The sequence below is a fragment of the Telopea speciosissima genome, chromosome 8 (genome assembly GCF_018873765.1).
Source record: "Telopea speciosissima isolate NSW1024214 ecotype Mountain lineage chromosome 8, Tspe_v1, whole genome shotgun sequence".
Classification (NCBI taxonomy): domain Eukaryota; kingdom Viridiplantae; phylum Streptophyta; class Magnoliopsida; order Proteales; family Proteaceae; genus Telopea; species Telopea speciosissima.
The window spans coordinates 54,527,314-54,552,251 of record NC_057923.1 but is presented as its reverse complement, the minus strand read 5'-3'; the positions used below and the strand labels follow the sequence as shown (position 1 = coordinate 54,552,251).

The window sequence follows — 24,938 nt, the reverse complement described above, 5'->3', positions numbered from 1 at the left end:
ATGATCCAATAAACTGATATTGTTTTCGGTTCGTTTTGATTCGGTTTCGTCGGGTAGGTTTTGATACCCCTACATCAATGTTAAATTCGGGTTGATCCATGATTGGACGGCAATGATCTCGAAGGCGGGAAGGTTTTTTCAAATTTCAAAATTTAACGGCTATATATATCTTTTGCATGCCAAATGTGTCCATCTCTTTCCCTTTTCCTCCAAAACACCTCTTCCAACCTCACCGGTTTCAGTGTGTCACCGTTCCCTGCTATTAATGCAGGCGGTGAAGCATCAAGAATGGACCATCAAGGTTCATGCCAAGGCCAAGTACTTCCATTTCCAGATCAGAGGCTCAAGATTTCTACCCAATTGGAGATTCTCCTTTCATCTTAAGCTCCGGAAACTAATCTTGAAGATCGAATCAAAAGTTGAACCTGAATCAGGGCAGAAGCGAAGAAGGAACTCGATAAAATCAAAATTCCTCCGGTTTCTTGGTGCTTTTGGGATGAAGAAACTTGCTTTTCTGAATAAGAAATCGAAATCTGGTTTTCCAGGGAGACGGCAAGGCCGGTTTATTTCTCAGGTATGTGCCTTGTGCTTGTATATCGTTTCGTCCTATCCATTATATAAGATTGGTACAAGAAACCCATTTTTAGTTATATGTTGATGCCTTCTGCAGCTAAGGATCACAAAACAGTAACATTGAAGCAACTCAAACTTGGTATTTAAGAAAATGATTCATCTGGAAATTCAAAATCAAAGCCCTACTGGCAAATTATTGTGTATCATCTTAGTAATTTCTAAATTAACTTGGCTTTTTCTTCATGGTTGTGACTAATTTATATACTAGTTTCTGTCAATTTCCATTCTAAGGCTTGATGATGAAGGAAATGATGTTAAATTCTAACCCAATATCATATGAACATCAGAAATACAATTGTAAGATACTAAACAGAGGTGTTGAGTATCTGAAGCCAGAGGATAATTGTGAACAAGCAAAATGCAAGAGTGAATCTGGAGCTTCTTTCCTATCCAATCCGTAGTGCAAGATTGATGGATACCCTATAATTGCAATAATGTTGTTAAAAAAGAGACCAACCTCATATTAATAACTTTAGGCTTCTTAACCCACCAACAATAATCTTTGAAGAATTCACAGACAATATTCTTTAGTTCTCAAAGATGGAGATTTCCCTTTATATGGATTTCCTTTAATGAATTTAAGACATAAATATCAGTGTGTGTGCTAACTGTTATTGGTGAAGCTTGATCTCAGTCTAGAAAGTACAATGGGAAATCTTTAGAGGGCTGTTTTGGCCTCAAAACTGGTCCGGATGGTTTAAAAAGTGGATACATCACCGCCAAAGGTCAAAGGTTGTGAGTCTTGTAGAGCTCATCGAGACCTTCGAAATGATATGTATTTCGACATATGTTAAGTTCTGGTCCGACCCTGACCGGATGGTCTGTTTTGGGTTACTAGGGGCATTTCTATCTTTCTTGGGTTAGGGCTTCTTTATAAAGTCTTCTTATTTCGTTGAGAGATGAGTGAGATTTGAGGGTTTGTAATATTTCTTCAGAGTAGTAGTGAAACCAAGTTCTATCGCCGGCCGTGGATGTAGCCTACTTTCTTGTGGGTGAATCATGTAAAATCTCTGTGTTGTGTGTTTGTGCGTTTGAGTTTTTATCTTTATCTTCGTATTTCTTCTGCAAATCCCATTTCTCGGCGTTGTTTTCTTAACACTAACTACAGTGTGAATAATTAGCCCACATATGGAAACTTTTAACAAATGAATGGTAAAATACATGTTGAGTAGCTCTTCAATTGTGAGCATGTAATCCCAGTAGCCCTTTGTAGATATGTGGTTTTTTTGGTTACTTCCATATGAGCATTGATCTTAGGTTTGAACCCTGTCAAATTTGATAGTTTATGTTGGAGAGACTAGGCAAAAAGCTCGCTAAGGAAGCCAATTGATATCAATGATAAGCTTGTTGTCGAGGTGTTACATAGAATGGTTTCCATGTTGGGATACAAAATCAGGACAAGTTTGTTAAGGAAAGCCCATCAAGGATAACCAAAGCATAATAGAAGCCAGATGCTGGTTATATAGAAAATATAATTGGTGTCCAAATTTGAAGCATTTACATACAATAAATCATCATATGTTTTTATAAGTTTAATTACAAGTGTTAGCTTTGTTGGTAAGAATTTTGAAATTTACCTACTAGGCTTTTAATTGTATTATAGTCAGCAATCATATGTTCTTCATCCAAATCTTTGCAACTCTTACCTCACATTACAACTTTGTTGCGCCGATGGCTGTACAACACTTCAAGGGTCTGAAGTGGTGGGGGGGGGGGGTTTCATCCAATCAATATTCTATCATTGGCATGTTGTGTTGAAATTCTTCCTAACAAAATCTCATTCCTATGGATATACAAGAGGTTAGAAATTTCCTTTAACAAATCTAGTCCAAAAGCATAGGATTAGATTAGCATTTTGGAACATTGTGGATCCTTAACGAGTAAGAGTCTAGAGTTGATAGATGTCATGAGGAGAAGAATGATTAATATTACCTGTATTCAAGAGGCTAGATAGAAGGGTAAAAAAGCTAAGGTGTTGGTGGATGACTTTAAACTTTGTTATATAGGAGACCAAATTAATAGAAGTGGAGTGAGCATAGTAGTGGCTAAAGACCTTAAGAATAATGTGGTGGTGAGATAAGGTTGGAGAAAGAGGTTGTTAATATAATTAGCCTTACGCACCCCAAGTGAGACTAGATGAAAGTATCAGGAAGAATCCCACTTCCCTCTCTGATTGAACCTGTGAGGAATCGATCGAACACAAGAAATGACAATATTCCAAATAACAAATGTAAAGAATCACAGCAACCACAATTACACAAAAGATTTTTTACGTGGAAAACTCCTCCAATACGAAGGATAAAAACCACGGGACCGATCTCGGAGTCCACCCAAATCTTCACTATAATATTTTAGGTACAAAACCTAAATCCAACTAGGTGCAAAACCTATTCTCAATACTTTGAAAAAAAGGAAACAACCCCACATCCAACAACAATAGAAGCCACAAGAGGAAGTGAAGATAAAACAACAAAATCAACTCCAACAGGTGAAGAATGGAGAAGATCTCACAAAAAACGTGGTTTGAAACAGATTCAGACCTGCAGACCTGGAGAGCTCAAACAACGATCTTAACCGTCCAGAATGAAGAACAAGAAGTCACGAACCTACTGTCCAAATTTCAGCTCAATCGAACCACGGACGATGTTAGATCTTCAGTTTGATCGTAACTGTGCAGAACACCTAAAACCTGCGAAAATTCTGATTTTTCTTCTCCTTTAAGGCTGCTAAATTCACTCTTCTTTTCGTGTCCCTCTATACCCCAAAAAAGAATGCTAGGGCAAATAAAGAAGACCAAAAAAAGAGAGGGACAATTACCAAAAGAACCCTCACTTAAAAAAAGTTCAAAAAAGAACCCAAAATGGGCTGGACCTAAATTGACCCAATAAAGAGAAAGGTAAAGAGAACTATGTTTGCACGTTAAAGAAGAGCTTGTATGGCTTAAAACAAGCACCAAGATAGTGGTATAAAAAGTTTGAATCTTTTATGGGGGAACACACCTATAAGAAGACTATTTCTAACCACTGCGTGTTTGTGAAAAAGTTCTCAGAAGATGACTACATCATTTTGTTGCTTTATGTAGATGACATGCTTATAGTTGGTAAGAATGCTTTGAGGATTGAGAAGTTAAAGTAAGAATTGAGCAAGTCATTTGCTATGAAAGACTTGGGGCCGGCTAAGCAAATTCTTGGTATGAGAATCAGTCGTGATAGAAAGGCCAAAAAGTTATGTCTCAAGAGAAGTACATTGAGAAAGTACTTAAAAGGTTTAAAATGGATAAAGTTAAAGTTGTGAGCACTTCTCTTGCCACACACTTTAACCTTAGTAGCAAACAGTGTCTATCTAGTGATAAAGAGATGGAAGACATGGAAAAAGCTCCTTATGCATCTGTCGTGGGTAGTTTGATGTATGCAATGGTTTGCACAAGGCCAGACATAGCTCATGCAGTTGGCACAGTTAGTCGTTTTATGTCAAATCCCGGAAGAGAGCATTGGAATGCAGTGAAGTGGATATTAAGGCATCTCAAAGGCACTTTTAGTTTGAGACTTTCATTTGAAAGTGAGAAGCCGATTCTTATTGGGTACACTGATTCAGACATGGTAAGGGATACTGATACTAGAAAATCTGCCTCAGGCTATTTGATTACATTTGCAGGGGGAGTTGTGGCTTGGCAGTCAAGACTATAGAAATGTGTTGCTTTATCCACCACAGAGGCAGAATTCATCGCAGTGACTGAGGCATGTAAGGAGTTGCTTTGGATGAAAAAATTCGTGTAGAAACTTGGTTTCACTCAAGAAAAGTATGTGTTATTTTGTGATAACCAAAGTTCTATACACCTTGCTAAGAATTCCACATTACATGTGAGGTCGAAACACATTGATGTGAGGTATCATTGGATACTGACGGACTTTGGAATCTAAATTGTTAGAGCTGGATAAAGTTCACACCGATGATAATGGTTCAGACATGATGACAAAGGCACTTCCGATGGAGAAGCTTCGGGTTTGTCGGCAGCTAGCCAGCATGGATTCCTTTTGAGGAATTGTTGTGGTCTTCTCCCTCATTGGGTTGGAGAGGGAGATTTGTTGGGTTTATTTAGGTCCAGCCCATTTTGGGTTCTTTTTTGAACTTTTTTTAAGTGAGGGTTCTTTTGGTAATTGCTCATCTCCTTTTTTTGGTCTTCTCTATTTGCCCTAGCATTCTTTTTGGGGTATAGAGGGACAAGAAAAGAAGAGTGAATTTAGTAGCCTTAAAGGAGAAGAAAACCCAGAATTTTCGTAGGTTTTAGGTATTCTGCACAGTTACGATCAAACTGAAGATCTGATGTCGTCCATGGTTCGATTGAGCTGAAATTTGGACAGCAGGTTCGTGACTTCTTGCTCTTCATTCTGGACGGTTAAGATCGTTGTTTGAGCTCTCCAGGTCTACAGATCTGAATCTGTTTCAGACCACATTTTTGGTGAGGTCTTCTCTTTTCTTCACCTGCTGGAGTTGATTTTATTGTTTTATCTTCACTTCCTCTTGTGGCTTTAATTGTTGTTGAATGTGGGGTTGTTTCCTTTTTTTCAAAGTATTGAGAATAGGTTTTGTACTTAGTTGGATTTAGGTTTTGTATCTAAAATATTATAGTGAAGATTTGGATGGACTCCGAGATCGGTCCCGTGGTTTTTATCCTTCGTATTGGAGGAGTTTTCCACTTAAAAAATCTTTTGTGTAGTTGTGGTTGCTGTGATTCTTTACATTTGTTATTTGAAATATTGTCATTGCTTGTGTTTGATCGATTCCTCACAGGTTCAATCAGAGAGGGAAGTGGGTTTCTTCCTAACAGAAAATACTAACTACCAATTTTGGAAACACATGGATGGATTAATACAAGGTTTTAGTCAAGGAGGAAAAATTATTATTGGGGGTGATCTACATGGACCTCGTGGAAGAGATTGGAGATTCTATGAAGGCATTCGTGAACGATATGGAGTTGGAGAGAGGAATGAGGAGGGGATCTCAATTTTAGACTTTGCGTAGCTTTTGATTTATCCATTGTGAACAATTTTTTTTTTTAAAGAGACAATAGTATTGAGTTACCTGCAAAAGTGCGATCATATTTTCAAGCCATTTATGATCTCGAAACGCATTTCTGATCTCTCTCTCTCTCTCTCTCTCTCTCACACACACACACACACTCACACATTTTCATTTGTGAAAAGAAAATTAAAATGCTAAAAATAAATGATGTTACTTTTGTGAGGTTTAAAATTGGAGGAGAAATTAATTTTCCTCATACAATATTCTAATATCTCCTACATACGTCCATTAATTGTGGCAGATATCCATACGCTTGTGCAGTTGAGGATCCGGGTTCAGTGATTTCAAACCATATGAATTCATCATTTATTTTTCGTTTTTATTTGCAGTAAATGAAAATTAATATTCTCATGTTCATAAATAGGAAAGATTGATTTACTCATTTACGTGAATAAACAACAATCTTAGCGAAGTTTCAAAGAGGGGTTGTGATTAATGTCTTCACACTGTTATTCTATCTTGTTTTGCTATCTAATAACTTTTCAAGCAATATTCTTAATAGTTTTAACTTCATTTATGGGGTGCTCAAGTGGGTTACTTGGGCTGTGTTTGGTATGCATTCTAGGTTGATTTTGTATTATTGGATGATAAAAAGAGTTGTTTTTATCGTCCGAGAATATAAAATCGGCTAAATACATCTGCTATACTGTTGTAAAAGTCTTATTTCAAAGAGACTTTGTTATGTGTAGAATATATAACAAGTGTCTTATATGTTTATCCATGCTAGTGATCAATTCTAATTGCGCTTTAGTTTCTTCCCTCACTTATCTTGTTAGCATTATATAACAAATGTCTTGTAATGTAAACAAACCATAGAACAAGTGTCTTGATAATTATTTATTCGGTTTTTTAAACCACTTTACTAATAATTTCAGGTTGTAGCTTCAAGGTTTTCTCAATATATGGTGTGGAATAAACTAAATGGACTCCTCCTTTTACTTTTGCCACCCTTCTTTCTATACATGGTAAGATCAAGTGACCTTGTCAATTTCTTAATCCTTCTAATTGAAGCCTTGGGGAGCTCAGCAGAACATTCCTAAGATTATAACTTGAGAACACCTAGCTTCTTACAGCTTAGAAGCTTAATTTAAAATGTGATAGTTTTGTTGAACCAAGTGTATTCATGAATTTAATATATAGATTCAAGTGTGATTATTAATATATATATATATATATATATATATATGTTTATATAGAATTGAATGTGTGGGGTAAATTTTTTATTTTTCCGAGTATTTTAGTTCATTTTAAGTTGCTTTATTAATTCAAAAGCTTTATGGCCGATTCATTGATTAAATTGCAGCATAATCATAGGTTGAAAAATAGACATGGAGAAGTGCCTCCCTCACCCATTTGCATTTTTTGAGGAAGTATTGCTTATTAATAGTCGAATATATGTTGATAGCGTGTCTGAACTATAGTATTTTGGAATTCAAAGATTAAAAATTAAAGATGAGGTAGGCTTCCATGTGTTTGATAACTCAAGTTCGTAGAAATATTACCTTTGTTATTGAATCAAACTACTAATCATAAAAATGATATGTATTTTTATATCATTCTATTATATAAAAATACAAACTCTTTTTTTTTTTTTTGGGTAAGATACAAACTCCTTTTACTACACTTTAAATGATTGTTTATGATTTTTATTTATAAATTGACTTCACCAAGTTATGCCTCTCATCTAACCCTTCAGATGAATTTTTATTTATACAAAGCATTTAACCTATAAAAGAAATGGTTTCTCTCTGACCCTTCACACGATTTTATTTATAAAAATAATTTTACTTATTAAAGAGACGGTTTCTTTCTCTAAACGTTCCTTCTCTTTCTCTCTCTCTCCTCTTGTGTCCTAAACTTTCTCTCCCTCTCTCCCTCTCTCCCTCTCTAAATTTTTCTTAGTCCTCTTCACATAATTTTTATGAATTTTACATATAAAAATAATTTCTCTTTCTAACCTCACATGTTTTTTACTAGAATCTACAACATTGAAATTTTACACATTTTAAACTTAGGATTTAATTTCTAGACGCTATGTGGCTTTTTATTTGTCTATCTCTCACCTTCTCTCCACGACACCCTTTATACTTCTTTATGATTGTTTGCATACTTTTTAATTTGATGGAAATACCTTTCATAATAAAATATATCATTGCAACATTCCTAATTTTCCTTGTCATTTACGTGGTCTCTCTCACCAAGTCATTGATATATTTTTTAGGAAAATTTACGTCTATTATCCTTGGAGATTCAAATAATTACATCTAATCACCTTTGAAATTTTAAAAAATACTTTTGTACCCCTACGTAATAATTCTGTTAGTTGTAAAAGAAAATGACAATTTTGCCCTTTCTTCTTCTTCTTCTTCTTCCAACCCGTTTCCTGCTAACTCCACCCCCACCCCTGCTGCTGATCTCGCCTCCCATCTCCACCCTCTGCAACTCGCCAACTCCGCCAGTTATCCCTGTCTCTAGCCCCACCACCTCCACCATTGGTGAGTTGCTCAGTGAAAACCGTGTTCTGAGAATTAGGGTTCAAATTATGCCGAAAGCTTAGCAATTGCATCTGCGGCGGTTTTAATTAGTTATTCCACTACTTTGTTGGGCTGATCGTAGCCCAGATGAACCCTTCGGTCTCTGAACCCCTTCGCCGTTAGAACCTTACTGTGGCGATCTTTCCCACCAGATGCCCAAGAAACCCTGAAAATTTGAGACCCAATCCCTGAACTCAGATGGGCGCTTTCAGTTCCACCACCACCAGCCATGCCTCTTCTTCCTACTCCTCCATGGATAAACATGTGATCAACTTCAAAAAAAACGAATACTTTGAACTGGGTTGCTAGAAAACCAAGAATGCTCACTTCCCATGTCGATCAAATGCAGAGATTAATGGATAAACCTGTAATCAGCTTCAAAAAGGAATACTTTGAACTGGGTTGTTGGAGAACCAAGTCACATCTGCTATAGAAACAACCTCTGTAGATTTTGGTGGTCAGAGGTTGCAGCGGTGGAGGTGGTGGACGGAGGTTGCAGTAGCCTTTATCCCCTTAGGTTCATTGATAGGTACGGTTGTACGGTTCCTCTCATAGGGGGTTGAAATGATCATTCTACCCTTTGATCGAACACGCTGCTTGAATAAGGTCCACCCCCTTTTATTAGAGGCACTAAAGAACCCGAACAGAGATCCGCATATGATAAAAATTTAAAATTGCACGTGTAACAGACAGAAATGAAGCGGAAGAAGAAGTGGTGGGTCTCACTTTTTTATATTAAATTAAGAAAAAAATAAAAAAAACACATTAAAGGATGGTCACTGGTCAGTGAGACAGTGATGAGTTTGAAGCAAAAACAATTTAGGGTAAAATTGTTACCTCATCTTTTTTTCTAAAAGGTGTAAAAGCAAAGCACCTTCATTAAGGGTATTATGGGTATTTAATCAACATTTAGGTGATGACATTATCATTTAAATGTTCTTAGCTAACGGTAGGAGTATGTTTGTAAAAATCTTTCCAAATACAAGGGAGGTTTATAAAATAAATAAAATGCCAGAGATGGTAGACGTAATTATTTGAAATCCCAAGAATGGTAGACGTAAATTTCTATTATTATTTAATTATAAAATAGAATTTAACCTACTCTCTCTCACATTTCTTCTCTCTTAAAACTTTATAGTCTACTTCCCCTATCCACGATCTCCTTGTTTTCTCTCTCTCACTCTCTCGATTTTTATAGAGGCACTAAGGAACCGTACCGGACAAAGGATCCACATGTGATAAAAATTCAAGATGGCAGGTGGAACAGAAAAAAATGAAGAAGAAGAAGAAGTGGTGGGCCTCACCTTTATATATTAAATTTAGAAAAAAATAAAAAACACATTAAAGTATGGTCAGTGATGAGTTTGAAGCAAAAACAATTTAGGGTAAAATTGTTAACTCATCTTTTTGTCTAAAAGATGTAAAAGCAGATCACCTTCATTAAAGGTATTATGGGTATTTAGTTAACATTTAGGTGATGACATCATCATTTAATTGTTCTCAATTAGCGATAAGAATACATTTATAAAAATCTTTTAAAATACAGGGGAGGTTTATAAAATAGATAAAGCTCCAGAGATGATAGACGTAATTATTTAAAACCCTAAGGATGGTAGACCGTAAACGTAAATTTTCATTATTATTTAATTATAAAATAGAATTTAACCTATTCTCTCTCACATTTCTTCTCTCTTAAAACTTTATAGTCTACTTCCTCTATCCACGATCTCCTTGTTTTCTCTCTCTCACTCTCTCGATTTTTCCAAGATCAGCCACTTCCTTTCTTTGCAAGTCGAAATCCTCCTAGAATCTAAAACAGATATTTTAAATATTCCTTCTACGGTCTAACATTAAAATTTTGCATATTTTAAACTTAGGATTTAATTTTTAGACGGTTTGTGACTTTCTATTTATCTATCTCTCACCTTCTCTCCATGACACCCTTTATACTTCGTTTTGATTGTTTGCATACTTTTTAACTTGATGGAAATACCTTTCATAATAAAATATACCATTGTAACATCCCTAATTTTCCCTATCATTTACGCGGTCTCTCTCACCAAGTCATTGATATATTTTTTATTATTTATTTATAAATAGAATTTTACCTATTCTCTCTCAATCTTTTCCAAGTAAAACACTTCAAATAATTTTAATTTCTTTCTTTTTTTTTTGGGGGGGTAAAAACATAACCTTAAAATAAAGTCTTTATGATCAAAATAAGTAATCGGTACTTATGTGGGCTCGATCCCATGCCCTCCCTATTTCAACAACAATAACATCAGAGCCTCATCCCAATTAAATGGAATCGGTCACATGGATCCTTGCTCTCCAATCATTCTATTCAAAGTTATATGTGGTACGAGGCCTAGATTATGCATGTCTTTTCTTATCCCTATCATTCATCATTTACTTTTGCCAAAGACATGTGTTCATTCTTTTTCACACTGTCTCACACTTTTTTTTACTTGGAAAAACCATCATAGCATGATGGAAATATAAGAATGTGTTCATTGTGGAATGCTTCATACCATTTCAATTGTCTAATAACAATACATTGAGAGAGAGAGAGAGAGAGAGAGAGAGAGAGATCATGAACGCATGGATAAGGGATATCGATTCATACATATAGTATTATCAGAGACCAATATTGATATCGATACGATATTAATATGAATCGATCGTATTGGTTTGTACATAATTTTTTTTTTTAAATTTCATCCAATCCTAAATTCAAACGGCTTGATACTAGATCGATACAGATGTATTAGTGTCGATATCGATATCACTAGAGACTAATACAGCTTCTGATACTAACACCTATAACCTTGCATGGACATATAATAATTTGATACACTAAATTAACTACTATGATTGTATATTGCATGTGTACCTCTCAATGCCTAACAATTTTGACTACTCTTGAGTATCACTGGAGACCTTAGCATGAACATATACAATCATAATGGTACACCTACCAAATTTAACTACTATGATTGTATATTGCATGTGTACCTCTCAATGCCCATCAGTTTTGACTACTCACTCTTTTTTGTCCTTTTTGAATACTTTCTTCTAACCACTTACTTTGACTACTTTGTAAATCTATATAATTAATATCATTTTAAATTTTACTATGGTACGATACTTTGTGACCTGCACCCTTGGAAATATTGGTCTAGAAAGTTCAAATATCTCTTTCTATTTCTATGGGTTGTCTTCTTGGTCGTTTGTGAATAATTTTTAGTATAAATTTAACTTGGAGGACACGCAAGTCCTATAATGATTTCAAGTTGGTAATGTTTCCTAAGGTTTTATTACTAAAACTATCCATTGTCGGTAGTAGGTAAGGGGGAACTGAGCCGGGTTGGACCGGTTAATTTAAAACCCCAGCTCTAATTTAGAGATTAGGTTGAGATATTTCAGCCTAGGCAAGCCTTGTTAATAAACTCAGTTCAACCCATCCTGGCCTTGATGATCTTGTTTGGGCCAGACTAGGTCGAGTTGGCCCTGATTGCCCTAGGCAGTCCCTATGTATGATGTAAATGTATATCCGCCATTCTACGGTCCTAAAAGTCGGTTAACCTTTTGGGATTAGTGTGTGGTTTGTGTGATTACACTTTCATCAAAAAATATATATATAGAGAGAGAGAGAGAGACCGTTCACTTTAGGGGAATGTGGCCTCTGCGCGTGTGCGGGCCAATGAGAGGGGCCGCAGAAGCATCTTCGGGGGAGGGTGGTCATTCGTCCCCCATTGTGTCTGGGCGTGGGAGGTACACTCCTCGATCCACAAAGAACTCTCCAAATATATATTATGGGAAAAAGAACATTGCCTAGTCGTGTGGCTCTGATGCCCAGACACAAGAGCATGCAAAATTACTACTTGCCCCCATGAAATCTAAAATCACATTCATGTTGATGCCTCAACACACACTCTCATTGGCCTCCATGTTGATTCAGGGGCTATGTGACCATGTAACGATTTCTTGCCTGTATATTATATATTTGGGAGAGGGTTTTTTGAGCAAGTGGCATAGGGGAGCACACCAATGAAGTACGATAAAATAATATGTAACAGTCTCTTGCCCGTATATTATATATTTGGGAGAGGATTCTCTGAACAAGCAGCATAGGGGAGCACACCAATGAGGTACAATAAAATAATATCGTACATAGGAGGGCAACGAAGTCATTTCAAGTGAGGAGGAGAGAGAGAGACACACACAAAAATGCTAGCATACCTAGCAGACTCAAAGAACAATGTCCCTATATGAGCAGTGAGGCCATTGGGACTGAGAACTGAAGTTTAACGAGTTATTCTTTGGAAAACTACTGCATTGCTACTTTGGTTAATCGATCTCAAGATAAGAACTCCTTACACTGGTTTTTCAAGGTGTTCATTATAATGTGCTACTTCATTTGGAACATGCGAAATAAGGTGGTAATAGGAGGGGAAAAACCTAACCCAAATTGGATTATAGAACAAACAAACCATTGGTTGGAGCTTTTGAAAATCCCCCCCCCCCCCCAAACCCCAAAACCTTGAAGTAAAGACTGATAGTCCAGATCTTTTGGCATTGCAATCTCTTTCCATCCCTTATATTAGTTACCCTGCCTTAATCTGTGCAGGAAACTAGAATCCTGAAGTAAACTATGCAGGTTGGTCGTGCATTATCTTGCTCAACGGGAGTCTCAACTATTGTGTAGCCGGTTTTACTAAATATAATTGTGAATATGCTTATGAAGTTCTTAGTATTAAGAATGGGCTCGAGATAGCGAGGAACCGGGGATTGTAGATTAAAGAAATTTGGTGTGCTTCTCAAGAGATAGCAGACTTCCTCCCATATCCATCAACCAAGCCTTGGCCATGGTCTTCACTTAAGGAGCTGTTATGTATAAATTATTTAGGCCAAGATATCAATTATAGAACCTCTCCACACTCTTTTTGTCAATTATTAGCGGGTAATCTGGCCAAATCCGCTAGTATATCCAAATCTATGTGCATGTTCTCTTGGTAGTTTTGCTAATATATCTTTCTATTTTCATAAAAAAAAAATGTCCCTATACATTAATAGGGAAAAGGGTGGGCACGGCGCTGGGGTGACCGCCTTGTGTCTTGTCTCTTCCCCCATGGAAAGGACCAGGTTAGGTTTATACCTAAGGGTATTAAATGATTTACAAATGGTTTTACAGTTTGGTTCAATTCGATGCAGAGTAAAATAGACAAAAAAGTTACCAAACCATTTATTAAATGATTTAATATTGTGAAACCAAAATTGTTTATAAACAGTTTCGGCTTAAACGATTTCTAATTGTTTTATTCATATCATTAGTCACTCTCTTAGTGGGTTGTAATTGAATATTATAAATTATGTAATTTATATTATGAGAAAATGTTATATGGGGGGATACGGACGCAGGCCACGCCCAGACAGTGTGGGCGAAATAACTACCCTCCCCTATGAAAGATGGAAATCCCACCCTCCAAGATGCCAGCACGCATACTCTCATTGGCTGCTGCACGCACGTCGTCCCTGCACTCCCCCACAAAGAATGCTTCCACTTTTATTATATACACACTCTCTCTCACCCACATTTTTATTTGAATAATATAAATTATGTAATTTATATTATATATAATTTATATCATCAAAAAATGTAATACATATTATAATTCTCTCTCACCTACACGATTTTACATATTATATATATACATTATAGTATTATACGATCTCTCATTACTATATTATTATATTCACTCACAAGTATAATAGGTTTATGCGTTTTACTGTCGGTTTAAACAATAAAACTGTTATCGAACTGTTTATTAAACAATATGATTTTTAAATCAAAATCGAATCATTTAATAAACAGTTTGCCCATTTCAATTTAAACGATTCGATTTCGATAAACGATTATGGTTTGCTTTTGACACCCTCTGACCCTCCCTTTTACCAAGCTCACCTTATTGCCATGTCTGTTTTTTTTTGGTAGAAGCCATTTCTAATTATTCATGAGGAATCTTTACGCAAGAAATTTTTATTTTTTTTTTTTGGTTGGATTTCCTTACGCAAGAATTAAGTTATCTGACACGGCACATACACACAATCCAACATGAAGACGATACGGAAATTACAAGGTTTTGGTTGATGGATATTTGACACGACACGATACGATAAATAAATGGGTTTGATTTCTTTTCATTATGTTTGAATTTTAATTTTTTTTAATCATTTTTCTATATCTAAAACTTTTTTTTTTTGGGTAGAAATTGAATCCTATTGATAATCATAATTCTATATGATTCAACATGACCCATTAACCTAAATTTATCACAACATTAACATGATATATGTATGAATATGACATGTTAAGAAAATCTAGCCATTGGGGTGTCATTGTTCCCTCTATTCCTAGTGTACAAAGTTATCTCTACACCGTGTATCGTGTACAAAGTTTGAAATACCCTTAGTACTATTCTAGTAGTCTCATTCAACCACCAAAACCCATTAGTTAAAATATGGGATTAATTCTCTGTCCGGAAGTGTGATCTACACCAGCACTCCCATTAGTCTCTGTCTTTCTCTCTCATATGAAAAGACATCTCTACCCCTTTGTTTTGAGGAGGAGAGAGATATACACAAGGAAGTGTGGCCCAGAGTCCCAAACAGAAAACTACTTTCCTTAAAATATTCTTTCTTCACTGTGGGTGAAAGAAAACTCGATCTCAAAGAAATTAGAAATGACTATAAAACTAAGAAAAATTAGAATTACTTGTGATTGGACTCTTATCTTATAAACTTTGAGATTAGTATTTTGTATTTCAATAAGATGACTATCAAACCCGGCCAAAAAAATTTGTTTGTCGTCATTCCAATTTCGTTAGGATATGAAATTCATCTTTCTACTAGTGATATACATTTTTACAAAAATTACTTAAGAGAAGAAAAAATGTTTATTACAAGATGGGAAAATAATAATGTCACAAAGGTTTTTGACTATACTAAACCTAACATGCAAGACAATAATTCTGCCATGTGGACATATGATATAAGCATTTTGATCATTGCTTAGAGTGGATATATATAACCTAAATTAGCCATAGAGCAAAATTTTCAACCTAATTCAATTAAGAAAGAAAGAACACTGCCAAGTTGCATAGCTTACTATAGTGCCTCCTAGTGTCTATCTCCCTCCTCCCACAATAGGGGCAGTAGATATGTCATTTGATAGGAGAGGAGACAGATGCACACAGTGACACAGGTAGGCACTTGAAAGGCGTGATTAGAGCTTTTGCTTCATATCAAGGCGTTGGAACTAATTTCAATGCAGAATCAAAGAAGCGCAAATGTTAAATGCAAACAGGATATGGGTGGAGAGCGATTCTGCATCAGTGGTGACAACAATTCTCTCTGCAAACCTGCCATAGAACTTTCTACAGGAATGGTGGAAGGCACAAAAATTCCTTCAGACCATCCAATGGCGCATCACACATTGTTTCAGTGAAGGAAATGCTCCGGCAGATTCCCTAGCAAATCATGCTGCAAGATCAAAGGCGACTCATACCTGGGATGCATATCCAAGCTTCATATTAAATGCTGTAAATTGGGAGGCGCTGGGCCAACCACACTACAGATTTTGACAGCACCATAGAATCATGCTGTAAATCTTAGAATTTTGTTTCCTATTTCTGAGACTTGAAAGGTTGCCTCTATTGTAATTATCTTACTTTTTACTATCAATACATTGCTGACCATTAGCTAAAAAACACAGGTAGGCATTAGCGTTTGGTATGTAGCTTTACTGCATTTTTTCTCCCCTCAATAAATATCCCCATATATCGGCATGCATCTTATGTATATCCATGCGTACCACGCTCTAGAGTTCTGCCATTACCATGCACTCCCAAGTCCCAACTCCTTAGTGGGAATAGACAGTTTAGATAGAAAAAATCTACCATATGAACGGCTAAGATCTAGTATATGACTTTTGGAAACATCATAAATATTTGTGACACCAATATGACAATAATCATATTTGGTGGAAAAATATAAAAAGGGAAAGGATTATCTAAGCAAGCAATATAAAGAGCACACTGATAAGATGCAATAAAATGGTATCATATATTGAAGGCGAATGAGATTATTACACATAGGTAGAGAGAGAGAGAGAGAGAGAGAGAGAGAGAGAGAGAGGTGCTATTGTACCTTGCCCCTACTGTTCAAAGAACTTTTTCGGGAAAAAGATCGATCTTTACCAAGCTACATACAGTCTATGCCCAAACACAGGACACACGATCATATAAAATGACCACCTTACCCTCCTAAAATGAAAAAACCCACCTCCCATTGATGTACTTGCATGGTCTCATTCGGCCGTGCTTAATCAGAGGCCACGCAGCCTGATAGAGATTTATGGGCAAAAAATAAAACTATACATGATTGAGAATGATTTTGCCTTTGCATCTACCCAACGATTTTTTTCAAAAGTTCGCCCACCAAATTTGATTTTGCATTTCGGCATTATATACACGTTGGCCATACATTGAATGTATTAATGTTGCCACACGAGAGAATAATACAAAATCAAAACCCAATAGAGTTGACCCATAGTCCACGTTGGTTTCGTCGACCCCAAATGTTTTAAAGCACTGCTTTTGAATCTTTTGGAAGTTGGAACCAATAAGAGGGGCCCACGTTCCGCCGTCAAGATGACATACAACGATCAACAGATATAGATTCCTCTATCTTCAATCCAGATCCGATATAGAAATCCCAAAAAAGATTCCGAATCAGTGGTCTTCTTAAAAGATCCTACGGTTCTTTGGCTTTAGACTTTCGGTATATCCTAGAGTGTCAATTTGATCCTAATCGGTTACTCGGGTTCAGTATGGTCTGATCGGGCCTTGTAGACCAAGCCGTGGTCATATTTCTATTCGGTCGGTCAGTTATCGGTCCATAATAACATTCAAAGTGAATGATCCTTAAATGTGTTATACTTGGGCTATGAACGGTTGATTACAATATTTGATCGGTCCCAATCGAATGACCATCGAGCCATTATCTTACACTAGGAATGCTTGATTATTTATTGGTCAATGTTTCAGGCCAACCTGTTTAGTAATTGATCGGACCAGTCTTGATTTCAATTGGTTGGTTCAATTCAGGCCTACCGTTGCGGGCAAACAATCCACCGCACGATTTCAAGAATCAAAATCGAATCTTCCAATTTGGATTGAAATCAGATAATCCATTACTGATCAAAATCACTAGAGACCAAACCTGATTTTGATCAAGCCAGAGAAGCCGAGACGGATTTTAGCTGGTCTAAAGTGGCTGATCCTGATTTCAATCGAGCCAGAATGCCCGATCCACATCCCAAAGTTAGTTAGGAAGAATCTAGCCAATTCTTGACCAATTCGGTTCAGAATCAGAATGGAATTGATTGGAACCATTGCGCCAGATTTCAATTCTAGGTTTAGCATCTTTGGTCTTTGACTGTCGAGAATATTTGGAAACATGATTTTAGTGCATGGTATCGAATCAGGTGTCAGTCACCAACAAAACTGATAAAATACTGATATAGTATTGGTACATATCGATTGTATTGGACAAATTTCCCCTTGATTTTCCTTAGAAAATGGGGTTATTATTATTGTTTTATACTTTTATCCCTGTTTCAGACCATTTAATTGATACCGTATCGACAATATCAAAATCGATGACTAGCTAAATCGGTACACATCGCCCTAACGAAGCCGATACCTCAAATCATGTTTGGAAAAGAGGGCGATTCCGAAATTGGAAAGTAGTCTTACCAAGAGAGATTTATGATTGTACAATTATTATTAATCTAGTTTTACTCTTTAAACATATTTTATTAAGGGTAACCATCGATTGTTACACCAAGAATTACCCTCTTTTTTAAATTAACAATTAATAATCTCTCTCTCTCACACACACACACACAAACACTATTCTTTCCATTATAAAAATCCTCCGACAACTGTTAGATGTCAGTGGACCCCACAATGGGGTTTTGAACATCACACCGACCATTGATATCTTCGTCGTTACCTTAAATCTAATGGATTAGATTCAGTCAAACAACTTATCATGATCCGTTTCTTTGACCACCGTACTCCCCCAAAAAAAAAAAAAAAAAAAAATTTCCTTTCTTTATATTAATTAGATTTTCTATTTTCTTTCCTTTGACTGAATTGTCACTTCAAAACTCCCAATAAGAATCCAAATTCCAACCCATACAGAATATCCGTTGGCCCTTCTCCTCATTCAAAATTCCATTTTTACCCCCAATTGGAAAATCATGTCGGTCTGTTCTGAACCGGGCATTTCCGGTTCGATCTAATCATACGACCGTATAAAACTGGAAAACGAACCAAACCAGTCAATTTTTATGTCTTATGCCCGGTTAAAAACCGGATTGGTTCATTTATGGTTCGATACATGACCGGGTTTTAAAATCTATGGGTGGTTTCAAATGCCCACAAGAAAACAGTTTCTGTTGTTTTTGAAAAATCTTCTTTTATCTCTTCTATTTCTATTTTTATTATATAATAAACACACAATTCTGATTATTTTAACTGCTTTGACTGTTGCTTCCTGGTCTCCATCTCTCTCTCTCTCTCTGAAATCCGTCTGGTACTTTAGTTTCTCTTTTCTAGCTTTCGCCTCTACTTTCATTTGACTTCTTAGGGTTTCGCTTTTTTTTTCTCTCTCTCTTTGAGCTTCTTCTCATCTCTGCATTAACTTTGATCGATCTGACGAGACAACGAATTCTATATTCCTGTTTGGTTCTCTGGTTTGTTGATCGGCTTTTCACAGCATCGACATCAATCTTTCTCTTGCTGGAAACGGATATCTTTGTGGTTTTTGTAGCTTTGTTCAAGGTTAGATTCGTATCCTTCTAAGGAACACAAAGAATGAAACTTTTTTGAGCTTCAGTTGATTCTGATGAATCTGATGATCTCAGGGACCTCAGATTGTCCCTCCCCCATCCACATCGGTGTTTTAGTTTGCAGGTTTCTTTTAATCATTCAAACTGAAAAGTTTAAGCTATTGGAAGAGTAATTTGATGTTTTGGTTTTATTATCGTTTCTCATTTTCGTCTTCCTTTGTTTCTGGTTTGTTTCTTCTAATTCTTTGTATTTTCTTTTGGAATTTGGATTGAGAAGTGTTCATTTGTTGTAGTTCCTTATGTTCTGTGGCTTTGTTGTTTTAATCAGGAATAAAAAGTTGTATGATTTATTAATGTCGGTTCTGGTTGCTGATTCATGGTTTTTTTTTTGTCTATTTTTTCATTCGTGTTCAATGATCTAAGATTGCTCGGTGAAGTGATATTGCAGGTGCTGCTAGTATTGTCTGCCTTTTTGTTTTGGAATATTGAATTTACTTGAAAATAATACTGATTTATTTGTTTTTTTTTTTTCCATCATTTTAGTCTGAAAATTTTAATATTTTTCTTAAGATTGTAATTGTTAACGGGAAGATATAGGACTAGTCAAGGATTTTAATGATTTTAAGTCTTACATTTTAAGTAAACATAACTAATTACGGGTCAATTATATTGCTATTCAAGCAGTTCATTTTTCATTTTTAATTACTTTACTGGAAGAAAAGTAAAGGATTTGTCTTCCTGTGCTATGCCGGCTGCGGCTGCCGGATTAAATTTCTGGTTGTGGATTCTTATCTATTCATCACTTGAAAAAGTGATGGTTCCCTTTTTCCCCTTTTTTTTATAAAGGTTTTTGCATTTTTGGGCATGCTATGTTCTTCAAAATCTCATTTTTTTGGGGTGATTTGAGTAAGTAAATTTATTTTTGCATTCCCTCTTGCAGGAATAGCTTTTGAAGTTTCATGCCTAAAATGGGGTGTTTCCCAGTCTTAAAGGGCAGGAAGAAGAAGTCTGAAAAATCGATTTACATTAAACGTGTGAATCCTCAAGAGAATACACCCACTACGCTCCCTGAACCGCAAACCCATAGTCGAGCGCTTCAGTCGGCTCCTCCAAGCTTTAAGACAAGGCCCACAGCTATCCAACCTACAGCTATCCAACCTGCTAAGAACAGGGTCACCAATAGTAGAGCCCGTGCATTATCTGCTCCTTCAAGCCTAAATGTGGAAGAGGGAGATGCCCTCTCACATTTTGAGTATGATGAACAAGAAGAATTGAAGAGCCGAGGTGGATTGCCAAAGGATCAACGGGCCCCAAGCCCACAACCTCTGCCTCTTCCTTCGCCTCGAAGTACTGGGTCTGGTTTGTTGAAGAATATGGGGAGCTTCAAATCAGTGAACATCAGTGGTCCTCTTGCTGTCTCTGGTCCTTTACCTCTACCTCCTTTGGGACTCCGTAACTTTTCATATGAAGAGGTTGCATCTGCTTGCCAATATTTCTCACCAGTGCAATGCATGTCAGAAGGCCTTTCTTCCATAATTTACAGGGCTTCTTTTGGAGAAGATTCCTCAGGTGTCAAGAAACTTGAAGCAACTGTTGTCCGTCTTCCATCCACTCAGGTAACTTACAATTCTGTTTGAGGAAGAAAAAAAGTTGTTGGTCCTTTAGGGAAAGAAGTTTTTCATTTCATCAAGGATTGAATAAAAAATTAATTTATTGTTTTTTGGTAATAGTTGTGAGAATCTTGTGCTTTTTGTAGTTATTTTGTTTTGCTGACAGATTTGGTAAATTTTGTTTCTCCGAAGTGTGCTTTACTCATGTTGCTATTAATGCATCTATTCCTTGAAACCTTGTTTTGATACTATCATTATTGCCGAACTTTCAGATACTGAACAAATATGTGAAAATTAGTTAGTAGGACACCAAAAAAAAGGGCTCACCCAGTGCATGAGGCTCCCACCACTGCGGAGTCTGCGGAGGGTCATAATGTATGCAGCCTTACCCTAGCTTCGCGGAGAGGCTGTTTCCCGACTCAAACCCGTGACCACTATATCACAATGGAGCAACCTTTCCGTTGCGCTAAGGTCTGCTCTCTAGTTAATATGACACCAAGCATGGTCTAATAACCGAAATGGGACAGTTATGGCAGGCAGGCTGTTAACCTCAAGTTAATCTCAGATTGAGGTCAGCAACTGAGAGTTCATCAAAGGAATGGATTGAATTGATTGATTTGGAGATCACCCTGTAAGGATAAACACAAATTTTGATGGGTCCCAGCTACTAGACCAATTAGCATTTCTCTTGCATGGAGTATCAGCCTCTCTGAACTTTTTCTTTCCTTGTCATGTTAGTGAAACTTATCCATATAGTTGCTGCTTTGAATGGATAGGCCTGTAGTGCATATTTAATTGGTGAAATACTAATGTTAACATTGCTTGTATGGGGAAAGCTTTGCATTCTCACTGTTGTATTTTGAGTTTTTCGAATGATGCTAATATATAATCTGGCCCTATTTGGGATTTTCCAGGGTTTCAAAGAATTTGTACATGAGGTCAATACGCTTTCTTCTTTGCAACATCCCCAGCTCTGTAAATTGATCGGTTTCCATGCGCGTGAGGGTTCAGAGCAACGAATGCTGGTTTATGAGAGGCTATTCCATGGAAGCTTAGACAGGTTGCTTTACGGGAGATCTGATGGCCCACTGATTGACTGGAATGCCAGGATGAAAGTGGCATTATGTGCTGCGCAAGGTCTTGCATTTTTGCACGAAGAAGGACCATTTCAGGTACTTTCTAGCATTCCTTTCAGATTGTGTAGAGCTTAATTAAATTGTATATCGCTATGGACTGTTGCCTATAGTGAGTGATTCTTGTTTGGTAATAAATCTACTTTTGATCTGTAAGGCACCAGTGTGTTCAACCTTGGAGTTCTATGTCCATAATTGGCCTGTTCATTTGATTCTAACATTTCTCTGGGGTGATTCCGCTTAATACTGATGGTTCGGATCAGAGTCATTTAATGTTCAGGTTAATGTTGCTCTTGAAAAAATCTGTTGCTAGAGTTATCCATTTCCCAAATATGGCTAGGACAATGCTTTTTTCAAGTATTAGATATGATATTTCCTCTTTTCCAACCAATCTGGATTGTTCTGGATCGGATTATCTAAATGAAAATATAAGTCAATATTACACAGAAGCTTGATAATACTAGGTATGATAGTTTGGGTCGTCCTTTTTTATGCTAATACCAATCAGCTGATTTGACTACTCCGATGATCTTTAGAACCATGAATCGAAGTAATACTAATCTGCTGATCTAGGCGTAGACAGCCTCATCTTTCCTGTTTTCAGTTTTTTTTGTCTTCTTTTAAATAGATTCTCTTATCACTTCACTTTCAGTGAGATGTTTTGGTTGTAACTTGCAGGCAATGTACAATGAGTTCTCGACAGCCAATATTCAGGTGGACAAAGATTTTAGTGCAAAGCTTTCAGGTTATGGTTGTGTTTGCCATAATGCAGGGGTGGAAATATCAGAGACTTCACCGGTAAGTGCTTTATATGAAGATGATGACAATGGGTACTGTACTCATATGATAGTGAATGAACATGGATGAATTAATTATTCTAATAGCAGGAAGCATTTATCAGATGTTATTTCTTTTGTCATCAAAGAAAAAGGAAAACCAAAAGATATTGAAATCTTGCCTCAGTTATGTGATAAGTGGAAGATTAGACTGTTAATTGATGTGTTGTTTGTGGCCTGTGATATCTCTTGTTTGTTTACTCTCTTATAATCTATGAATTCTCAGGCATTGGCTACTATGTCAGTGGAGACCTTAGAGGGAGGACTACTCACGCCGAAGAGCAATGTGTGGAGTTATGGAATTGTGCTTCTTGAATTACTTACTGGCCGAAAGAATCTAGATAGCCGCCACCCCAAGGGAGAAAAGAACATAGTTAAGTGGAGCCGACCTTTCTTAGCTGACGACTGTCGACTACCCTTGATCATGGATTCACAGTTAAAAGGGCGCATTCCCACTAGAGCAGCGCGGATTGTGGCTGACATTGCTCTTAAATGCCTCCAGAAGGACCCATCAGAAAGACCTACCATGAGAACCATTGTCGAGGCTCTCAAAGACATCCAAGACATGAAGTACCCCTGTTTGTTTCCTCTTCAAGAACCCGAAGCAATAACCAGAAAGCTGATGGCAAGATCTCCAAGTCTCAATGGCATTGTTACTCCTCATCCCAGATTAAGTTTCTCACCCTCACCTCCCTCAGGAACCCAGCCACCTGTTTCTACTTCAGGACGGCATTCGATGCCCCTTTCTCTTCCTCCCCCAACATGTTCATCCATAATCTCAGTGGATGAGATTATTGCACAAGAAGGTCGGAAATCGGCGTCATCAGTGGTTCGAAGAGCTGGAGTTGAAGGTTTTTGATTGTTGATATTACAAATATAGCTTCTTAATTTTTTTTCTCCCCTTCTTTGCTTTGGATTCAACATGGTACATAGAAGATAAAAGATGTAGTTCTTTTTTACCTTCCATCCCCACATAAGATGAAAGTTAGGAGGGATGGTCCTCTGTAGATAAGGAAATATTTAAGCTGTTTTGAATGGACATGTCCAATTCGGACTTTCAACCAATGTCTCCTGTCTTTTGCTTTCCACAATTGCATTGGATGGTTAAGGGATTCCACAAATACTCTAGAAAGAAAAAATAAAATCACAGAAACCCTCCAATAAGGAAATGAGTCAGAAATCATTTTTAGTTTAATTATTTCTGAAGTGTCCTCTTCAATTGAAAATTATCAACTAAGTGTTCAATCCAGAGACCACAGATCTTATTTTATTTGGCTATTGATCTTATAATGTTAATAATGTAAAATATTTGATTAATTTAAGTTTACTTGACGCGTTTATAGTTACAGAGAACACCTTTATCTTAGTAGTTTAAGATGATTTAATTAAGTTTTCACTATCTTTGCACAATGGTGATGCAGTAGTGTTTAATCCATTTGTTATAGTTGTCATAGAAATCCTTGTCAACATTATGAGGTTCAGTTGAATCATTCTCGGAATAGATTTTAGGTTTAGAACACATTTAGAAGCTAGAAAATTGAAAAAAATCAGGTTTAAGAATGCGTTCTAGACCAAGAGTCTATTTTGAAAATGCAGAAAAAAGTAGCTAAAATTTACTAAGATGCCTTTTGGGTGGGGAGGGAGGGGGGGGGGGGGGGCATCCAATCTTTTAACAGATTTCTGGGTCTTCTATCCGTATTGAATCGGCCATATACTAGTACTGGCTTAGCTGATCCTGTATCAATGTAACGGTTTTTAGTAAGGGTAAATTTATCAATTATCGAGATATTTATTAAAAATAAGGGTAAAACAGTCCAATATGACCTGGTACGACCAATACTTATCGTTATCAATTTCTACTAAGACGAATATGGATACCGATACCAATATATTCAATACCATGGTTCTATCTACAAAACTAATGACTACAATGCAGGTAACAACATACATATATTTTTTTTTTATGCAAAACCCCTCCCCCAGTTGGGGAATTATTAATCCTCATCAAGAATATCTTTCGGAAAAGAGGACTTCCAAGGCCAAAGAGAAAGAGACGACCCATTTGAAAATGGCATGGGCAACAACATTCTCAGATCTACTAACATAATTAAAAGAGCAAAACTCGAAATAAGTTTGAAGAAGCTGAATAGCCCCAACAACGACGATCTCCGAAAACAGTTGAGAGAATCAGA

The 24,938-nt window shown here is 36.6% G+C and overlaps 2 protein-coding genes across 4 annotated transcripts; both read left to right on the top strand.

The window, feature by feature from the left end:
- Positions 1–171: 171 nt before the first annotated feature.
- Positions 172–6,867, top strand: LOC122670733. The gene is made up of 2 exons (XM_043867706.1): positions 172–574; positions 6,591–6,867. The coding sequence occupies exons 1-2, from the start codon at positions 266–268 to the stop codon at positions 6,753–6,755; spliced, it is 474 nt and encodes a 157-aa protein (XP_043723641.1). The 5' UTR covers positions 172–265; the 3' UTR covers positions 6,756–6,867.
- LOC122670730 (probable serine/threonine-protein kinase PBL18) lies at positions 4,666–23,811 on the top strand. Of its 3 annotated transcripts, XM_043867699.1 has the most exons (6): positions 18,869–19,159; positions 19,442–19,445; positions 20,114–20,783; positions 21,692–21,949; positions 22,589–22,708; positions 22,973–23,811. In XM_043867699.1, exons 3-6 carry the CDS (start codon positions 20,127–20,129, stop codon positions 23,603–23,605), a joined length of 1,668 nt encoding a protein of 555 aa, XP_043723634.1. In that variant the 5' UTR covers positions 18,869–19,159; positions 19,442–19,445; positions 20,114–20,126; the 3' UTR covers positions 23,606–23,811. The 3 variants fall into 3 exon arrangements, with proteins under 3 accessions (XP_043723636.1, XP_043723634.1, XP_043723635.1); XM_043867701.1 differs by lacking the exons at positions 18,869–19,159; positions 19,442–19,445 and adding an exon at positions 4,666–4,677; XM_043867700.1 differs by lacking the exon at positions 19,442–19,445 and having other exon boundaries at positions 20,108–20,783.
- The last annotated feature ends 1,127 nt before the right edge of the window (positions 23,812–24,938 follow it).